At 59.8% G+C, this 16850-nt stretch overlaps 2 protein-coding genes across 2 annotated transcripts; both read left to right on the forward strand.

Annotated features, from left to right (window-relative positions):
- Nucleotides 1–2874: 2874 nt before the first annotated feature.
- ADM2 (adrenomedullin 2) lies at nucleotides 2875–7738 on the forward strand. The gene is made up of 2 exons (XM_061418966.1): nucleotides 2875–4057; nucleotides 4777–7738. Exons 1-2 carry the CDS (start codon nucleotides 3402–3404, stop codon nucleotides 5093–5095), a joined length of 975 nt encoding a protein of 324 aa, XP_061274950.1. The 5' UTR covers nucleotides 2875–3401; the 3' UTR covers nucleotides 5096–7738.
- A 272-nt stretch (nucleotides 7739–8010) lies between these two features.
- MIOX (myo-inositol oxygenase) lies at nucleotides 8011–10663 on the forward strand. The gene is made up of 10 exons (XM_061418967.1): nucleotides 8011–8109; nucleotides 8550–8630; nucleotides 8787–8867; nucleotides 8944–9106; nucleotides 9260–9327; nucleotides 9456–9565; nucleotides 9664–9731; nucleotides 9816–9865; nucleotides 10141–10253; nucleotides 10387–10663. The coding sequence occupies exons 1-10, from the start codon at nucleotides 8095–8097 to the stop codon at nucleotides 10493–10495; spliced, it is 858 nt and encodes a 285-aa protein (XP_061274951.1). The 5' UTR covers nucleotides 8011–8094; the 3' UTR covers nucleotides 10496–10663.
- Nucleotides 10664–16850: the final 6187 nt, after the last annotated feature.

Consider the following 16850-nt stretch of genomic DNA (forward strand, 5'->3'; position numbering starts at 1 on the left):
CCCACCTGGCATGGCTCCAATGCCCGTCACCCTGCCAACACCCTCGCTCCCACCTCCCTGACTGTTTTCACTGTACCCAGCTGGCAAACCCCAGCCACGCACAGTCCTGCCCACCCGTCTCCTCCAGGCCTGTAGCACCAGCTGGTGTGGAGTGGCACCGTACAGTGACACCACGGCCCCAGCTGTGGGTCGCTGCTCTCCCCACCGCCCAGCCAGCCCACGTCTGGCCAGCGCTCTTTGCTCTGCAGTTTCCTCAAACCTCTGGTGCCCGCTCATGTGTCTCAGAGATGGCCCCGCTGGCCTCCTTCACAGAGAAAACAGACCTGCATCATGGCAAGTCTGGCCCTCAGCCCCCGCCGCCCGCCCACCCCTGCCCCCCATCACAGTTACACAGAGGCTCTGCCCCTCCTGCCCTCTACCCACCTCTGGCTGTTTGCTGTTGATGCCCCAGCCTCATCTTTCCCTCTCTAGGATTCTCACCATCAGGATCAAACTCAGTCTTTCCCACCTTAAGACACTCAAGCAAAACCTCACTAGACGTGTCTACGCAGCCAAAGGCTGCCCTAGCTTCTCCTGCCCCATGCCGAACTCTCCAAAGCATTCCTCCACTGCCGCCAGCACGCCCGCCTCCTGCACTTCCCTGCTCTGCTTCTTGTTTGTTTCCATGGCCGAGCAGTGCTCGGGTGGCCAGCCTGTCATCGCCAGAAGTGGCTCTGCACTGGGCACCCGTGGGGGAAGCCTGTGCGCTCCCCCTGGGGGAGCGGCACACACACAGTTAAAGACCACAAGTGGCAGGAGCTGTGCCACGCGGGGCAGTGGGATCACAGGGGCCTCTGACCCAGTCTGGAGCCATGGGGTGAAATAAGCTCCCAGGCTGTGCCCTGATGCCAGAGGACACCCTGCCCAGGGGCTGTGGAGGAAACGGACCCCAGGCCTTCGGTGGCACCAAGTGTTTTGAGAGGAAGAATGCAGACGGACACTGCTGAGGCTTTCCTCCCCCTGACATAGAGACTGGGAATTTTTATTTCTTTTTCCTTTATTTAGCAAAAAAAAAAAAAAATTTTGGACTTCCGTGGTGGTGCAGTAGATAAGAATCCACCTGCTAAAGCAAGGGACACAGGTTCGATCCCCCGTCTGTGAATATTCCACGTGCAGAGGAGGAACTAAGCCCACGCACCACAGCTACTGAGCCTGAGTGCCGCAGTGATGAAGCCGCCGAGCCGAGAGCCTGTGCTCCAACCAGAGAAACCACCGCAGGGAGGAGGAGCCTCGGCTGCGCAACTAGAAAAAGCCCGCGTGCAGCCACAAAGACCTGGAGCAACCAAAAGTAATAAGTAAATCGAGAGAAGCTTTTTAAAAATAAGTAAAGTAAATTTAAGAAATTAAGAAAAAATTTGGGGCCACACTACACAGCTTGTGGGATCTTAGTTCCCCAAGCAGGGATCAAACTCACACCCCTGGCACTGGAAGCGTGGCGTCTTAAGCACTGGCCCACCAGGCGACACACCAATTCTCCTTTGTTGGTGGGTGAGGGATGTGGTCACTTGTGTTTTGGAAGGATGATCCTTCAGTGTGCTGCTCAGCACACTGAAGGGGGTGGGGGCTGGCCCACCCAGGGCCTCTGCCTCTCCCCCTCCCATTCCAGGTTCTGTCCTCTCTGCACCGTCTGAGCGTGATGCCCACCACGCTCCCACCTCCCACAGACGTGCCAGCTCCAAAACTCCCCAGATGGTGCTCCAGCTCTGCCTTCTCTTCAGCCCCCGGCCGGGGACACTGGAGGCCAGCCAGACATTCCTGCCTGCACGTCCCCCAGGTAGCTAACCCCTCCCCCACTCTCCCCTCGTCTGCCCCCCCACCCCTGCTCTGCGTCTCTGACCCATCCACCCACCCACCGCATCCTTCCTGCCAGCGCTTCAGACCGACCTCCCTGCTGAAGCCCACTTTTCTAACATAAATGTGATCACATCACCCACCCTCCTTCTGGTAAAAATAAACAAATAGAAACAAGAATACCTGCTGATGCTTCCTTACCTGCCTCAGGACATAAACCAAGCTTTTTAACATGGCAGGTGGCCACCACTTGTTAATTTATTCATCCAGCTAGTGTTTGTTGAGCTCCCATGGCCTGTGCAGAAGGAGGCAGGTAGAGTGATCAGGACACTTATGATGACCTCACAGCATGAGCAGGATTGGGGTGGGAAGACAGAAGAGGAAACACGAACACAGAGATGCAGAGGCGATCAAAATGTGTGGGGGCGTGATGGGATAACCGTCCCCTCTCGGATGGACAGAGGGGTGAGGAACCCTGGCACCAAGTCCAGCATCAGCGGACAGTGCATCAGCCTTGTGGAGGGCAGTTTGGCTCCACCTGTCAGTACAAACACGGGCTCACCTTTAGCCAGAATTCCCATGCCTGCAGATATATCCTGTAGGGACACATCCATGAGCTCACGAAGCAGGGTACTTGCTCTCGGAAAGCCTGGAAATCACCTAATTGTCCCCCAGTAAAGGATCAGTGAAGTCACAGAACACCTCCTTGTCGGTGTAGGCTCAGTCACGAGAAAGGGCAGTCTCTATGTTTGTTGTTATCGTTCAGTTGCTAGGTTGTGTCTGTCTTTTTGTGACCTCGTGGACTGTAACACGCCAGGACTGTAACACGCCAGGCTCCTCTGTTGCCCACTATCTCCAGGAGTTTGTAAAGATTCATGTCCATCAAGTCTGTGGTGCTGTGTAAACATCTCATCCTCTGTTGTCCACTTCTCCTCCTGTCTTCAATCTTTCTCAGCATCAGGGTCTTTGGCAGCAAGTCGGCTCTTCGCATCAGGTAGCCACAGTACTGGAGCTTCAGCTGAAGCTCTATGGTTCCAGATGTCTTTGCCTGTATATGGATATGTGTGTGTATATAATGCACACACACAGGACACCCCCCCAAAAAATGCACATACGAGAAAGTAAAAACAGCACCCATCCTGGCCTGGGAAAGGAATCCACTGCTGCTGCTAAGTCACTTTAGTCGTGTCCGACTCTGTGCGACCCCATAGACGGCAGCCCACCAGTCTCCCCTGTCCCTGGGATTCTCCAGGCAAGAACACTGGAGTGGGTTGCCATTTCGAGTCCTTACCTATTTAAATTTCTCACAAAAACCATTTAATATTTCAGTAATGGGAGGAAATATGTGAAAGTCACTCAGTCGTGTCCCACTCCCTGGACTATATGGTCCACCGAATTCTCCAGGCCAGAATACTGGAGTGGGTAGCCTTTCCCTTCTCCAGGGGATCTTCCCAACCCAGGGATGGAGCCCAGGTCTCCCACATTGTAGGCGGATTCTTTACTGTCGGAGTCACCGGGAAGGGGAGTGGTTAGAGATTTCAGGAATAGAGCTGTTGGGCGCTCTGTTGAGGATGGGGTCTCAAAATCTCCTCTGGCCTGGCCTCCGCCTCTCACTGGCTCAGAAATTTGGGGGCGAGCCCCAGGGCGGTGGGCGGGATCCACCCAGCGACCACACCCCGCAGCACCCTCTCCTTCACCCTGGACAGTTTGGACCCTCCAGGCCCCAGGACAGGGTCTCCCATCGGAAGGTGTCGGAGGCGAGGCTGGCTCTCGGGGGGCCCCCGCCCGCCTCCCCGTCCCCAGAAGCGGCCCCAGTGGGGGTCCGGGTTGGGAGGGGCGGGACACCGCCCCGCCGGCGCGTCCGGCTCCGCCCCCCTGGGAGACTATTTAGTCCGGGAGGTGCTGGGGCTCTGGCCCCAGCACGACTCTGGGCACAAGGTGACGGAGGAGGCGCCCGCACCACCTGCCGGAGACTCTCCCGGCCGCTGCCTGTCGGAGACCCTCGCCAACTGACCGACCGGCTCCAGTCTACGCCCCGAGGCGCCTGCGGAAGCGTTGCGGGCCTGGGGCCGCCCCCAACACCTGCCCGGCTCGCCGCCCCCTCCAGCCCCGCCCGCATGGCCCGGCTCCTGACGGTCACCCTCGGTTGCATCAGCCTCCTCTACCTACAGCTCCCAGGCGCGCTGTCCCTCAGCCTGGCCGGGAGCCGGCCGCCCACGGGACACAGGTGAGCAGGTCTCAGACCACCATGGATGCCTGGGCAGGAAATCAGATGCTCCGGAAGGCCACACCCCGCCGCTGCCCCAGGACCCCGAACTGGGGGAAACCGGCTTCTGCTGCTAGGGCTCACCTGCTAAATCCAGCCCCAGGCCGTGGGCACCCCCCGCAAGGCAGAGGGCTCCTTTTTCTTTGCCTGCCCTTCTAAGGCATGCCCACTGCCCCACTGGCAGAGCAGACCCCTCAGAAGGAGGGTCAGCTGTGGGAGAGGAGGTTAAGGGGCTTCCCACACCTGCCCACCTTCCCCCACCCCAAGGGAAGGGCATAACTTAGTCCTGAGCAGAGTAGCCCAGGGAGGTCAGGCAGCTGCTTGCCCAGCCCTTGAATGGGCTACTGAGATGGCTGAGGGCCAGAACCCCAGCCCTGAGCTCAGTGGGCTTCCCCTGGCCTACTGGCCCCATGGCATGAGGTCTGTGGGCTTTCCCTGGCCCGCTGGCCCATGGCGTGGGGTCTGTGGGCTTCCCCTGGCCTGCTGGCCCATGGCATGGGGTCTGTGGGCTTCCCCTGGCCGTGCTCCAGCCTGTGGGGTGGGGTGGGCTTCCCCTGGCTCGCTGGCCAGTGACTTGGGGGCTGTGGGCTTCCCCTGGCCATGCTCCAGGCTGTTGGAAAGCTGTGGGCTTCCCTGAAAGGCTGGACCACTGGGTTTACTTCCTCCATCTCCCTGTGCAGGGAGCCCCCAGCCCGGACGCCTGCCAGTGGCTCGCAGCCTCAGTACCCTGCAGCCCTTCCTGCAGTCTGGAAGCTGCACCAGGCCCTCCAGCCCAAGAAGAGTGCCAGCCTGGTGCCTGCCAGGGGTCAGCCTCTCCGCAATGGCCCCCGCCGACACTTGGGTCCCCGCAGGCCTAGAGCCCAGCTCCTGCGTGTGGGCTGTGCGCTGGGTACCTGCCAGGTGCAGAACCTCAGCCACCGCCTGTGGCAGCTCGTTGGGTCGGCTGGCCCCCGGGACTCAGCCCCCGTGGACCCCAGCAGCCCCCACAGCTACGGCTGAGCGGCGGGGCAGGCCTGTCCCAGCTGGGATGCTGCACCCCAGCCCCAGGGCTGCAGCTGAGCCCCCAGCCCAGAGCGCCTGCGGAGAGAAGCCCCTAGAAGGGCAGTGCAGGCACCAGCCAACACCCCTGCCCCACTCTTCCCCGCCACGTTCTGCAGCAACCAGCCTCCAATTGCTGTAGACTTAGAGGCCCACGTGGGGGCCCAGCGGGGTCTGATCACCCAGGGGCTCTGCACTGAGAGAGGGTAACACTTGGAGGACGGGGCTGAGAGGAGGCGGCTGGCAACATTAGATGCCAGAACGGGGCACAGAGGAGTGGGTCTGCCGAGGAAGTGGGGCAGACCTCAGGGACCTGAGCACCCTGGGCCTCCTCTGGGCCACGGGAGAGAGGGACTCTGGGTTGGCCACTCGTCCTGACATGGCAGGGTTAGGGCTGGGCTGCTCTGCTCCAGTTGGGTCCAGGGTAGCAACAGAGACCTCTACCTGCACCCCATGAGGGCAGCTGGGGAGAGGGTAGAGGGGTCCTGGAGCTAGGCAGAGCACTCTTCCCACCCCCTAGGGCAGGGTGGGAGTGGGGTAGGGTGGCAATTCTCCCAGCCCAAATCTCTCAGTTAAGGCAGAACCTTAGCTCAAGGTGTGTAGGGGTGGCCGACCAAGGGTCAGGGCTCCGCAGGCCACAGGGGCTCCCTGAATACCCCCTGCCCAGCGTGGGGACCCGATGGACCAGGCCCCGGTTATCAATGGACAAGTCAGCCAGAGGCGGAGTCTGGAGTGGGCAGGGTGGCGGCTGGGGGAGGAGCTACACGCTGGGAGCCAGAGCCTTCTGTCCCGGCACCCGGGTCTCCCGGGGTTCGGAAGGGCGATTTCCCTGATGCAGCAGATGTCTCGCGCAGCACTTAATCTGTCGACGTTTGCCATGTCACCACCTTTATCCCAACTCCCAGCCAGAGAGCAGGGCCGGGCCTGTGGGTACCGCAGTGCCCACCCACACATCCTGAGCTGGGCGCCCAGCGGGTGGGGGCTCCCTGTCCTTGTGCTGACTCCTCCGGCTCCCGGCTCCCCACCCCTCCACCAGGCGGCGGGAGGTCAGCCTGAGCTGGTCCCTGCCTGGCTCAGGGGTGAACGGAGAGCGGCCACAGCAGCTTGGATGCCGTGCGGAGGCTGGAATAGGCACTTGCCGGGGCTGGAGAGGCCTGTGGTCACTGAGGGGTGTCGGAAGAGCGGGTAGGGAGGGTGGGCCGTGAGGGCCAGAGGGGCTCCGGGATGAAGAAGAGGAGGCCCCAGGAAGGCCGGGTCGGGGAGTCAGAAGCTCAGCTGGGCAAAACCCCCCGCAGCCCCAGCCCTGGGGCAAAGTCCCCGCGGTACAGTGCCGGATGCTCGCCGGCCGGGAACACGGCCCCAGACGGCACCTCCATGAGGCGACACCGCCTGCCAGGCGGCCCCCAGGGCTGTGGTGCCCGGTGCCCCCCACCAGGTGCGTCTTGAGCCTTGGGCCGTTTGCCTTGGGTCGCCTGTCACGGTCACAGCGTCACACTGGTGTCCACATGGCCTCCAAGCTCCAGGCCATGTTCTGGCCGCCTGTCCGACAGCCAGCTTGGAGACCTGGGGGACGCCCGCCGGGACCCCACCCACCCCCTCCCACTGCTCCCGCTCTGGCCAGGGCCTCTGGGTTCTGCCCCATCTCCCGCCCTCATCCAGACCCGCCGGCCGGCCCTTTGTTCCTTCCCTTGGCCCAAGCCATCAACTTGGCTTTGGTGTGATGGGTCCAGTCTCCCCCCTGGCGTCCCCTCTCCATCCCTGAAGCAAATATTTGTGGAGCACTTGTAGAAACAGCAAGTGAAACATCAGCCCCCACCCAGACACGGACACGTCTGCGGGAGGAGTGGAGGAAACCGACCCCAGGAGCACAGAGAGCGAGGGATGCCCGGCCACGGAGTGCGGGAGGCGCCGTGGCTCACGGGGCTGAGAGCATCTGCCGTTTTAAACGGGGGGCCAAGCACTCCCAGCTGACTCACAGGGCAGGAGGAGCCGCGTGGAGAACCCCTGGCCCACTGCCCTCTCCTGGCCCAGGCTGCGCCCGGACCTCAGCCTTCTCCAGGGCTCAGCCTGTCTCCGATGACACCACCATCAGCTCCAGGCCGTGCTGTGTGTATGGCCGAGCCTGGTCCTCGAGTGACCCAGGCCGTGAGTTCATCTCTGCCCTGACTGGAAATGGAGCCTCAGCCCCGGAGCCTGACAAAGATCCCCTGAGCCTCTCTGAGCCATGAGCCTCGCCCAGTGTTAGCAAGAATCCCACCCTGGACAGAATCCTGTCAAGTCGGTTTAGCAAGGCTGCCCCCACCCTTGACCCCTGCCCAGCCCCCCACCCCCACCCCAGGGCTGTGAAACCCCAGCTGACCTTGCTGTGTTCCAGCGGACCGTCTGATCATCTCTCCCATCTCGCAATCATGAATGAAGTCTTCCATCCGTTCTGAACGAGTGTCAAAGGTCACTTCCCCGGAGCTCTCGTGGTTAAGGACCCTGACAGAGAACCAAGACCCCACGCGCCATTGAGCACTTAGCTGGGGCACTGCAACTGCTGAGCCCTGCAGCCAAGACCCCGCTTGGCCAAATAAATAAACATTCTTTAAAAAATGTCAAAAATGTCAAAATAGCTTTTTCTGAAATAAGCCCCGGCCCGCCCCAATCCAGGTGCCCAGTGAAGATAGGGAGCTGGGAGGGGCAGCGTCCTGGAGGAGTTTAAAGCTCCTGGCAGAGGTGGGAGTCTGGCGACCTCAACCTCCCAGGCAGGTTAGTTGCTGCAGGGATGTGAAGGTTGGCTGGGGCCGGGGGTGGGGGGGTGCTATGCTGACACATTAACTCTCAGAGGCCAGCAGGAGGGTGGATGGTCACTCATTACCGAGGGCCAAGGCCAAGGGGCTGGGTGGTGTCCGGTCACTTATGTAACCTCTGGGCATATATACGGGCATGCGGGCCCGTGGAGCTCTGCCTCTCTCAAGATGAAGGTGGCTGCGGTGAGTACCCCCGGCCCACGCAGACTGCGCGCTCAGGAAAAGCAGGGCAGCCCCGTGCCCCGCGCCCAGCGGGCTTCTGCCGGCCCACTCGTCTGGGTCAAAGGGCTCCTTCCCGGCCGAGGTCTATCTAGGGCAAAGGTCACAGGCCCAAACGCTGGGTTCCCTGCGGACCCGCGCCCTGAGAAGGAGACTCTGGGTGCGGGTGCTGTGTGGCCTTGGCCAAGCATCACCCTCAGAGCAGACATCCCCAGCATCCGCTCAGCAGATAAGGACTCGGGGACGGAAGTCTTGATCAGGCTCGCCAAGGCCACGCGCGGGTGCCCTCGGGTACCCACTGCCTCTCTGCCGCTCCACGTCCAACAGTCCCGGCCCCCATGGGGTGTCCTCCCTTCCTCATGGAGCTGATGTCCTGGTGAAATGGGTTGCCCCCACCCCACCAGGACCCAGACCCTTCCCTGGTCTCCCAGCCCGATATGGAGCCAGAAGCAGCCAAAGACAAAGACAGCTTCCGAAACTACACGGTGAGGACCGCTCCCCCACCTCTCCTGCCCTGTCCCCTCACACAGCTCCAGGGGCCGCCCTGTGCACTCCTTGGGGCCTGGGAGAGGCAGGCAGTGGCCCCCTGGGTGTCAAGGGCAGGCGTTGGCGAGCTGCCTGGCTGACCCTCTGGCTTGCAGTCTGGCCCGCTCCTGGACCGTGTCTATGCCACCTACAAGCTCATGCACACATGGCAGACCGTGGACTTCGTCAGGAGGAAGGTAGGTGGCCGACTCCTAAACAAAGCCCCTGAGGGCTGACCCTGGGGCCACACTGACCTCTCCCTTCCTGGCCCAGCATGCCCAGTTCGGGGGCTTCTCCTATAAGAGGATGACTGTCATGGAGGCTGTGGACATGCTGGACGGGCTGGTGGATGAGTCGGACCCCGACGTGGACTTCCCCAACTCCTTCCATGCCTTCCAGACGGCTGAGGGCATCCGGAAGGCCCATCCAGACAAGGGTGTGCTCCCCACCTGCCCTGATGGGTGCTGGGGAAGGAGGGGTGGTCTCGCCCTCTCCCAGTATGCCCTGCGTCCCCCCACAGCCCCAGAACTGTGCCTCTGCCCCAGCCCCTGCACCCCGCTAGCCTGCCCTGTCCCTCCCTCTCCTTCAGACTGGTTCCACCTCGTGGGGCTCCTGCACGACCTGGGGAAGGTCCTGGCTCTGGCAGGGGAGCCCCAGGTGAGGAGACAGGTGGAGGGCGGTCAGCAGGGCAGGGCCCAGGGCAGTCTCCGCTCCAGGCTCTGGACACCCACTTGGGGGACAAGCCAGTTACGCCCACCCACGGCTGCCTGTCCATCCGTCCCCAGTGGGCAGTCGTCGGAGACACCTTCCCAGTTGGCTGCCGTCCCCAGGCCTCTGTGGTCTTCCGTGACTGCACCTTCCAGGACAACCCTGACCTCCAGGACCCCCTGTACAGGTGCGGCTCCCTTGCCTTCCCTCGCCCTGGTCCTTCCCCCTCCTCCCGCTTCCGGGGCTCTGTTCCTGAGCCCCTCACCTTCCGTCCCCCCGCTGCAGCACGGAGCTTGGCATGTACCAGCCTCACTGTGGGCTCGAGAACGTCCTCATGTCCTGGGGTCATGACGGTGAGGCCGGTTGGGGGCGGGGACGGCGGGGACCATCTGGAGCTGCCCCTCTGGGTGCGCGTGGTGACCCGCCCTCCCCCACAGAGTACATGTACCGGGTGATGAAGTTCAACAAATTCGCCCTCCCACCGGAGGTAGGAGGGGGGTGCGGACCGAGCTGAGGTCAAGCCCCGCCGCGCCCCGCCCCGCCCGCCCGCCCGCCCGCCCGCCGCCCCCCAGCCCCAGCCACCGCCCCCCCATCTCCACCCCGCCCGCCCCGCCCCCCAGCCCCGGCCACCGCGCCCCCCAGCCCCACCCCGCCCGCCCCCTCCAGCCCCGCCCCTCCCGTCGTCCCCAGCCCCGCCCCCTCCAGCCCCGCCCCGCCTGCCGCCCCCCACCGGCCCGGAGCCTGAGGCCCGGCTCCCCGCAGGCCTTCTACATCATCCGGTTCCACTCGTTCTACCCCTGGCACAAGTTCGGCGACTACCAGCAGCTGTGCAACGAACAGGACCTGGCCATGCTGCCCTGGGTGCAGGAGTTCAAGTACGGTCACAGCCACGGTCGTGCCTGGGGGCGGGGTTCGGGGGGCTTCGCGGCCCAGTACGGTCACGGTCACGGTCATGCCTGGGGGGGGGGCGACGCGGGGGGCTTCATGGCCGCCATCCCTGTGCTGCAGCAAGTTCGACCTCTACACCAAGAGCTCCAGCCTGCCAGACGTGGCCGCGCTGAGGCCCTACTACCAAGGGCTCGTTGACAAGTACTGTCCTGGCATCCTGTGCTGGTGACTGCCTGCCTAACCCCTCACCTGCTGGGTGACCCGGGCGCAGCCACTGTCGGGAACAGTGTCCACCGCCGCAGCCCTTCCGGGGACCCCACAGGCCCACCTGCACTGCCTGCCCGGTTGGCCCCCTCCCTGCTGGTAATAAAGACCCTGAAGCAGCTTGCGATTCTGACCTGTGTCGAGACCGAGGCGTGTTGTGGTGGGGCACTCACTGGCGTACCAGTCTGGAGGTGGGGGACCCCTGTTCTGGGCTTAGTCTCCCTAAACAAAACGAAAACATCTGCTGGCTAGAACATACTACAGGAAACCCAGTGGTAAACGCACAGGCTAACCGTGATGATCGCGATCCATGAGGAGACCCCCAGGCGCAGCCCTCTCCTTGGCCAAGTGTGCCCCCCTCACGCGGCGGCTCCGCGGAAGGCTGCTCATTTGTCTGGGGACTTCCTTTCAGGATTTTGCTGATTGCACCCTCTTGGGATCTTTTCATGTTTTCCTCGGTATTTCTTGCTAACTGATAACTGAGCAGAGGCTGAATCAGATTCAAGTTTGACTTAGGGACCAGAGTGCTCTAGAGGTGGGGACTTTCGGAGAACACCGCTGGCCCCAGCGTGGTCAGCTGGCCGCGTGGTGGTCTCGGGTCTGAGTACACCCTCCACCGGATGGAGAGAGAGTCACCCCGGGGACCAGGCAGCTCCCGGCCCTGTTTGGTTGCTGTCTGTGCAGGAAGGGGAAGCACGTGCTCCCACCTTTCTCTTAATCAGTTTGTAAGAGCTGGTTCCGTAGCTCTTCGAACACAGTCAAGTTGTCTGTTGTGTATCAAGGACACACAGATTCAATAGATTTGTGCTTCCATGAGTTGTTATCCTTCCTGGTGCTCAGACAGGGCTGGGGAGGGGCTTTGCGGTGGGCTCCTGGGCCCTTTCAATGATTGAAATTGGTCTCTGGGATGGGATGTCTTGCCATCTGGTGTAACAGGATGCCCAGACTCTGTCAATTTCTTGTGTCTGCTGTAACAAACTACCATCAACTTGGTGACTTGTTGAAAACAACAGAAATTTACTCTCTCAAGTACTGGAAGGCAGAAGTCTGAGATCACGGTGTCAGCAGTGCCTCTTCCAGGGCATCCGTTCGCAGGTGGCGGCCAGCACCCGCGGCTAGTGGCTGGCTGAGTCTTCTCCGCCTTCACACTGCTGCCTCTCTGTGTCCCACTCCGTCCCTCTCCATAAAGGCACTTGTGATGCCACTCACTGTCCACCCAGATGATCCAGGACGACCTCCTCATCTCAAGGTCCGTGATTATAGCCACAAGGTGCTTTTTCCAAGTGAGGCTATGCTCACACGTTTCACAGGTCGGATGTAGACAACTTTGCGGGCCATTTCCGGCTCACTGTAGGGGCTGCCATGGACGTGGAACTGGCCCTTGCCCCAAGGAACTTCGGGAGTGGGAAAGTGGTATTTCAAACGCACGTGCTGCGGGCTGAAAACCCAGTCGCTTCTTGAGTATCCACAGGTTGTGACTGTGCAGGTGGCACTGGCCACTGCCTCCCTGCCCTGCTGCCCAGTGAGACCCCAGCCTGTCCCGCTCAAACCCCTCCTGAGCACCCCAGCCCCGCTGTGCCCTGGCAGCAGGAGAGGACTGGTCAAGTGTGGCCAGAGACTTTGCCTGGGACTTCCCTGGTTGCCCAGTGGTTGCAGGAGATGGGGTTATGATCCCTGGTTGGGGACCACATGCCGCAGAGCAACTAAACCAGTGCACTCTGGAGCCCGTGAGCTGAGCTGCAACTGTAGAGTCCATGTGCCTCAATTAAAGATCAAGGCACGGTTCAAAGAAGATGCTGCATGCAGCCAAATAATTAGTAAAATCCACATACACATGCATATAAATGAGGCTCTGCCCAAGCTCTTCCCCACTCTCTCCTGGAGCACTCCTGCCTGCTCCGGGCTCCCTCACACCATCCTCAGGCCCCCTCCCAGACTTTGAACTCGGGCAGGCCAGGTGCAGGGCACCAAGGGGGTCCTTTCCCTAGAGTGGCTTGTGAGGTGCAGGGGGCTCTGGAGGGGCAGGCCAAGGGCTCTGAGCCTGGACTGCATGTGGGCAGCAGGGCCTCTCTGCCTTCTTGAGAGTGGGGAGGAGGCAAGTCTCCGAGGAGGTGGGGGGAGGGGGGCGGCGGAGACACGTGAGCCTCAGAGCTGGGGGCGGGGGATGCTATACTGACTGTCTGGGCCCAAAGTCATCACCCAAGGGGGGCCTCCACGCTGCACAGCAGGGGTGGCCACCTTCACCTGGGACCCTAGGTCCCCGCGCCTCTCTGTGGCCCTGCAGACTGTAACCTGGCTGTCTCCAAACAGGCCCCAGGGTTGGGAAGGGGGCCAGGGATCTCATGTTCTAGTCTACCCAGGGATTGCCGGTCTTGCTGGGGGCCTCAGGGCACCGGGCAGCTGAGGAGCCCGCAGAAGCAAGGCTTGGCCCTACCTCCAGACTGCACTGGCCAGGCTCCTCTGCCCGTGGGCATCTCCAGGCAAGAATGCAGGAGTGGACTACCATTTCCTCCTCCAGAGGATCTTCCCGACCCAGGGATTGAACCCAAGTCTCCCGCATTCTCCTCCTGCATTGCAGGTGGATTATTTACTGCTGAGCCATTGAATTTCCCTTTAAACAAGCCAGTGTCTTCTAAGAGAGTCGTTGCAAGCAAGAGTCTTAGAGGAATCTAGAATTTGTTGTCGGGCCCATTTGGGGTTGAAAGTTGGGAACACCTGCTGGTGATGGAGACCTGGTGGTTTGTGGCCTACAGGAACGGGGCTGATAATCACAGCCTCAGTTACTCTGGCCAGCCCTCGGGGGTGGCAAGCATGTGCTAGAGGAAGGCCACGGCTTCTATAGGCACTGATGGCCTGAGACAGGACAGCAGTGAGTCCAGCTCCCGAAACCCAGGACCAAGCCTGGACCGGAAGAGAGCATTCTGTGACTTGCCGGACTCTGCGACTTGCCCAGACCATGACCCCAAGGGCATGGCTGGCGGCTGCCCAGCTGCCCCGGAGACTCTGGGCTGCTGGGGACCATGAGGTCACTGCTGCTTTCACCCAGAGAGGTCTCTGGCTTAAAAGGTCAGTTTTACTCAAGAAGGTCGTTTTTTTTGCCACGCTGCATGTTTTGTGGGAATCTTAGTTCTCCGTCCAGGCATCAAAGCTGCACGCGCTGCAGTGGAAGCACAAAGTCTCAACCTCTAAGCCCCCGTTCAAATAATATTAATAAGTAAATATTTAAAGAATTCCTTACTTTAATTTCCAATGGTAAATACTGACAGATACAACACTCGTAAACAAAAGCTCTTTGGGGTTCTCAATAGCTTTTAAGAACATGAGACCAGATGACCTGGTGATCCTTTGCCAGAAACCCCAAAGCTGCCTCTGTGGGCTCCCTCAGGGCTGAAGTGGAGGCCCTGCCGTCAATACGGCCGCTCCAGAGCCCACGGCGTGCCCATCCCGAGGAGTCATTGGCCACCTCCACAGGCACCGCCTGTGATGACAGCAGCCATCTGTCACCACCAGGCCCTTGTGTGCCTGGACTTGCTACCCTGTCCCTTGCCTCCTTCGGCACCGTCATCCACTAACTCGCCTGGCACGGCCTCTGACCGAGGCCAGAATGCAGAGGCTGGAGCCTGCAGGCCCCCAGACGCCCCACAACCCCAAATCGATTGTCTGACAGAATGATGGTACCACCAGTCGGAGACCCAACTGCAGTGTCGGCTTGGATGTGGGATGTGGTTGCCGAGAAGCAGGGCTTTGTCCCAGAGGCACGGCGACGCCTCCTCCGAGCCGGGCAAGGCCAGGCGCGCAGTGTTCCGAGGCTGGATGAGCATGCGGGGGAAGGGGTGGCCACAGGGAAGGGGTGGCTGGCGCTCGGCTGAGGGGCCTGGAGGGCAACAGGCTCCTGGAGACTGTGGCCGCGCAGAACTGCCGAGCAGGAGCCGGCTCCATGGAAGACGGCTGTGCCCTCGCAGATGGGCCGGGGGCTCACAGGGCTCCAGACGGCGAGCGTGGGGAGCCCCTACCAGCCCCGCTCGTGACTGCAGCAGGAACAAGCACAACCGGTACTTTCCTTGCCGTTCTGCAGACATCTTTGGGTCACTAAATGCACCGTTCAGTGTGTGAGACGCAGCTCTGAGCAGGGACTGCTGAGCCCGGGGGTGGGTGTCCGGCTGCAGCCTGGAGGTGGAGTGCCTGCAGGTAAGGACCAGCTGTGGGTGCCCCCACCTGCGGTGAGCACGCGGCTCCAGTGAGAGGTACCGTGGCTGCCCCGTATCAGTGGGACGTTGTGTGGGTGCGGAGGCAGCACGAATCAGGAAGATGCATTCATCAGGGGCCGGGGCACCAAGGAGGCCGTGTGGCAGCGCCTCCGCTGCAAGAAGGGCCTGCCTCTCCAGGAGTCTGCGTGGGGCTGGCGCAGCTCCTCCCCGCCCACCTCTCCTTTTGGAAGCCAAGACAGAGAGAAAATCGGTGCTTGCCCAGCAGCCCTAGGGCCCACGTTCTGGCCACACGTAGACTCTGCATTTGAAGCTGGAGGTCAGCTTGGGGTCCAGGCCCTGGGCGTCCTCACAGGCCAGGCTGTGGCAGGCTTTTGCCCTTGATCAATCTTAGTAAGTTTATTCCTGGTAAAGGGACGTTCAAGAGGATGACTGGCTCATTGCGCTTGTATGTGTGTTCACTTATGGGTGTTTTTGAATCGTGGAAAGATTGTGTTAGGTCAGGTGACTAAACAGTCAAAGAGCAAATTAAATTTGTAAAGCAGTTAAGTATGTTAGGCATTTAAAATTATAAATGGAACCTTCCGAGTGACTGCTAAAACCTGCTAGATTTAAATAGAAGAGAGAAAATGCAAGCACATGGCCTGGGACGCTGTCATCAGAAGACAGCACAGTTTACCCTGAACAGCGCAGATCTGAACGGGCCCACTTACATGTGGATTTTAGTTCCCTAAATACATTTATAGCACTACACGACCCTTCATAGGTTGAGTCTGTGGATGTGGAACCTCAGATATGGAGGGCAAACTCTAAGGTTAGACTCGCATTTTTGAGTGGTTAGGGTCAGTGTCTCTAACCTCGGCACTGCTGAAGGGTCAACTGTACAATCAAGCTGATCCACAGATTCCAGGCAACCTTTATGAAAATTCCAATGGCATTGATTTTCAGAAATAAAAAAAAAAATCTAAAATCTCAAGGGATCCCAAATAGCCAAAAAATCTTGAAAAAGAAGAATAAAGCTGGAGGATTCATCCTTCCCAATTTCAAAACTCACTATAAAGCTGTAATAATACAATCAGTGTGAAGTACTTCCCTGGCAGTCCAATGGTTAAGACTCCCTGCTTCCACTGCAGGGGGCATGGGTTCCATCCCTGGTGGGGGAACTAAGATCCTGCATGTTACTCAGTGTGACCAAAAAAAAGGGCAGAGGACTTGGATAGCCAGTTCTCCAAAGAGGACATACAAATGCAATAAGCCCATGAAAATATGCTCAGCCTCAGTAGCCGCACACGTGACTGGCTGACTTCACTTTCACTTTCAGTAGCCGTTAGCAGTAGTAGGAGCATTAGTTGCTCAGTTGTGTCCCACTCTCTGTGACCGCACGGACTGTAGCCCACCAGGCTCCTCTGTCCGTGGGATTCTCCAGGCAAGAGTGGGTAGCCATTCCCTTCTCCGAGGGATCTTCCAAATCGAGGGATTGAACCCTGGTCTTCTGCATTGCAGACAGATTCTTTACCATCTGAGCCACCAGGGAAGCCCTATTAGGCAAAAGCAAAGATCCTCTGGAGAAAGAAACGGCAACCCATTCCAGTATTCTTGCCTGGAAAATCCCATGGACGGAGGAGCCTGGCAGGCTATAGTCCACGGGGTCACAGAGAGTTGGACACGACTGAGCGACTTCACTTTTCTTATGCAAATTAAAATCACAGTTGAGATAGTGTTTGTGTTTCTTACCCACCAGGATGGCTTTTATTAAAGAAGGGAAAGTACTAAGCATTAGTGACGATGTGGAGAAACTGGAACTCTGGTACATTGCTGGAGGAAATGTAAAATTTAAAAGGTGCAGCTTCTGTGATGAAAGTCTGGAGGTTCCTCAAAACGTGAATCCCCATGTGTTGCTGCCACTCCATTTCCAGGTATACACCCCTAAGGGCTGAAAGCAGGGACTCACCAGATGCTTGTGCACATGTTCACAGCAACATTACTCACAACCGCCAAAATGCGAGAACGACACAGTGTCTACTGAGGGGTCGATGGATAAACAGAACGTGGCGTAAACACACAATGGCATATTGTTCGGCCACAGAAAGGACTGTCGGTTCTGCCACAGGCTAC

Source organism: Bos javanicus, chromosome 5 (genome assembly GCF_032452875.1).
Source record: "Bos javanicus breed banteng chromosome 5, ARS-OSU_banteng_1.0, whole genome shotgun sequence".
Lineage (NCBI taxonomy): Eukaryota > Metazoa > Chordata > Mammalia > Artiodactyla > Bovidae > Bos > Bos javanicus.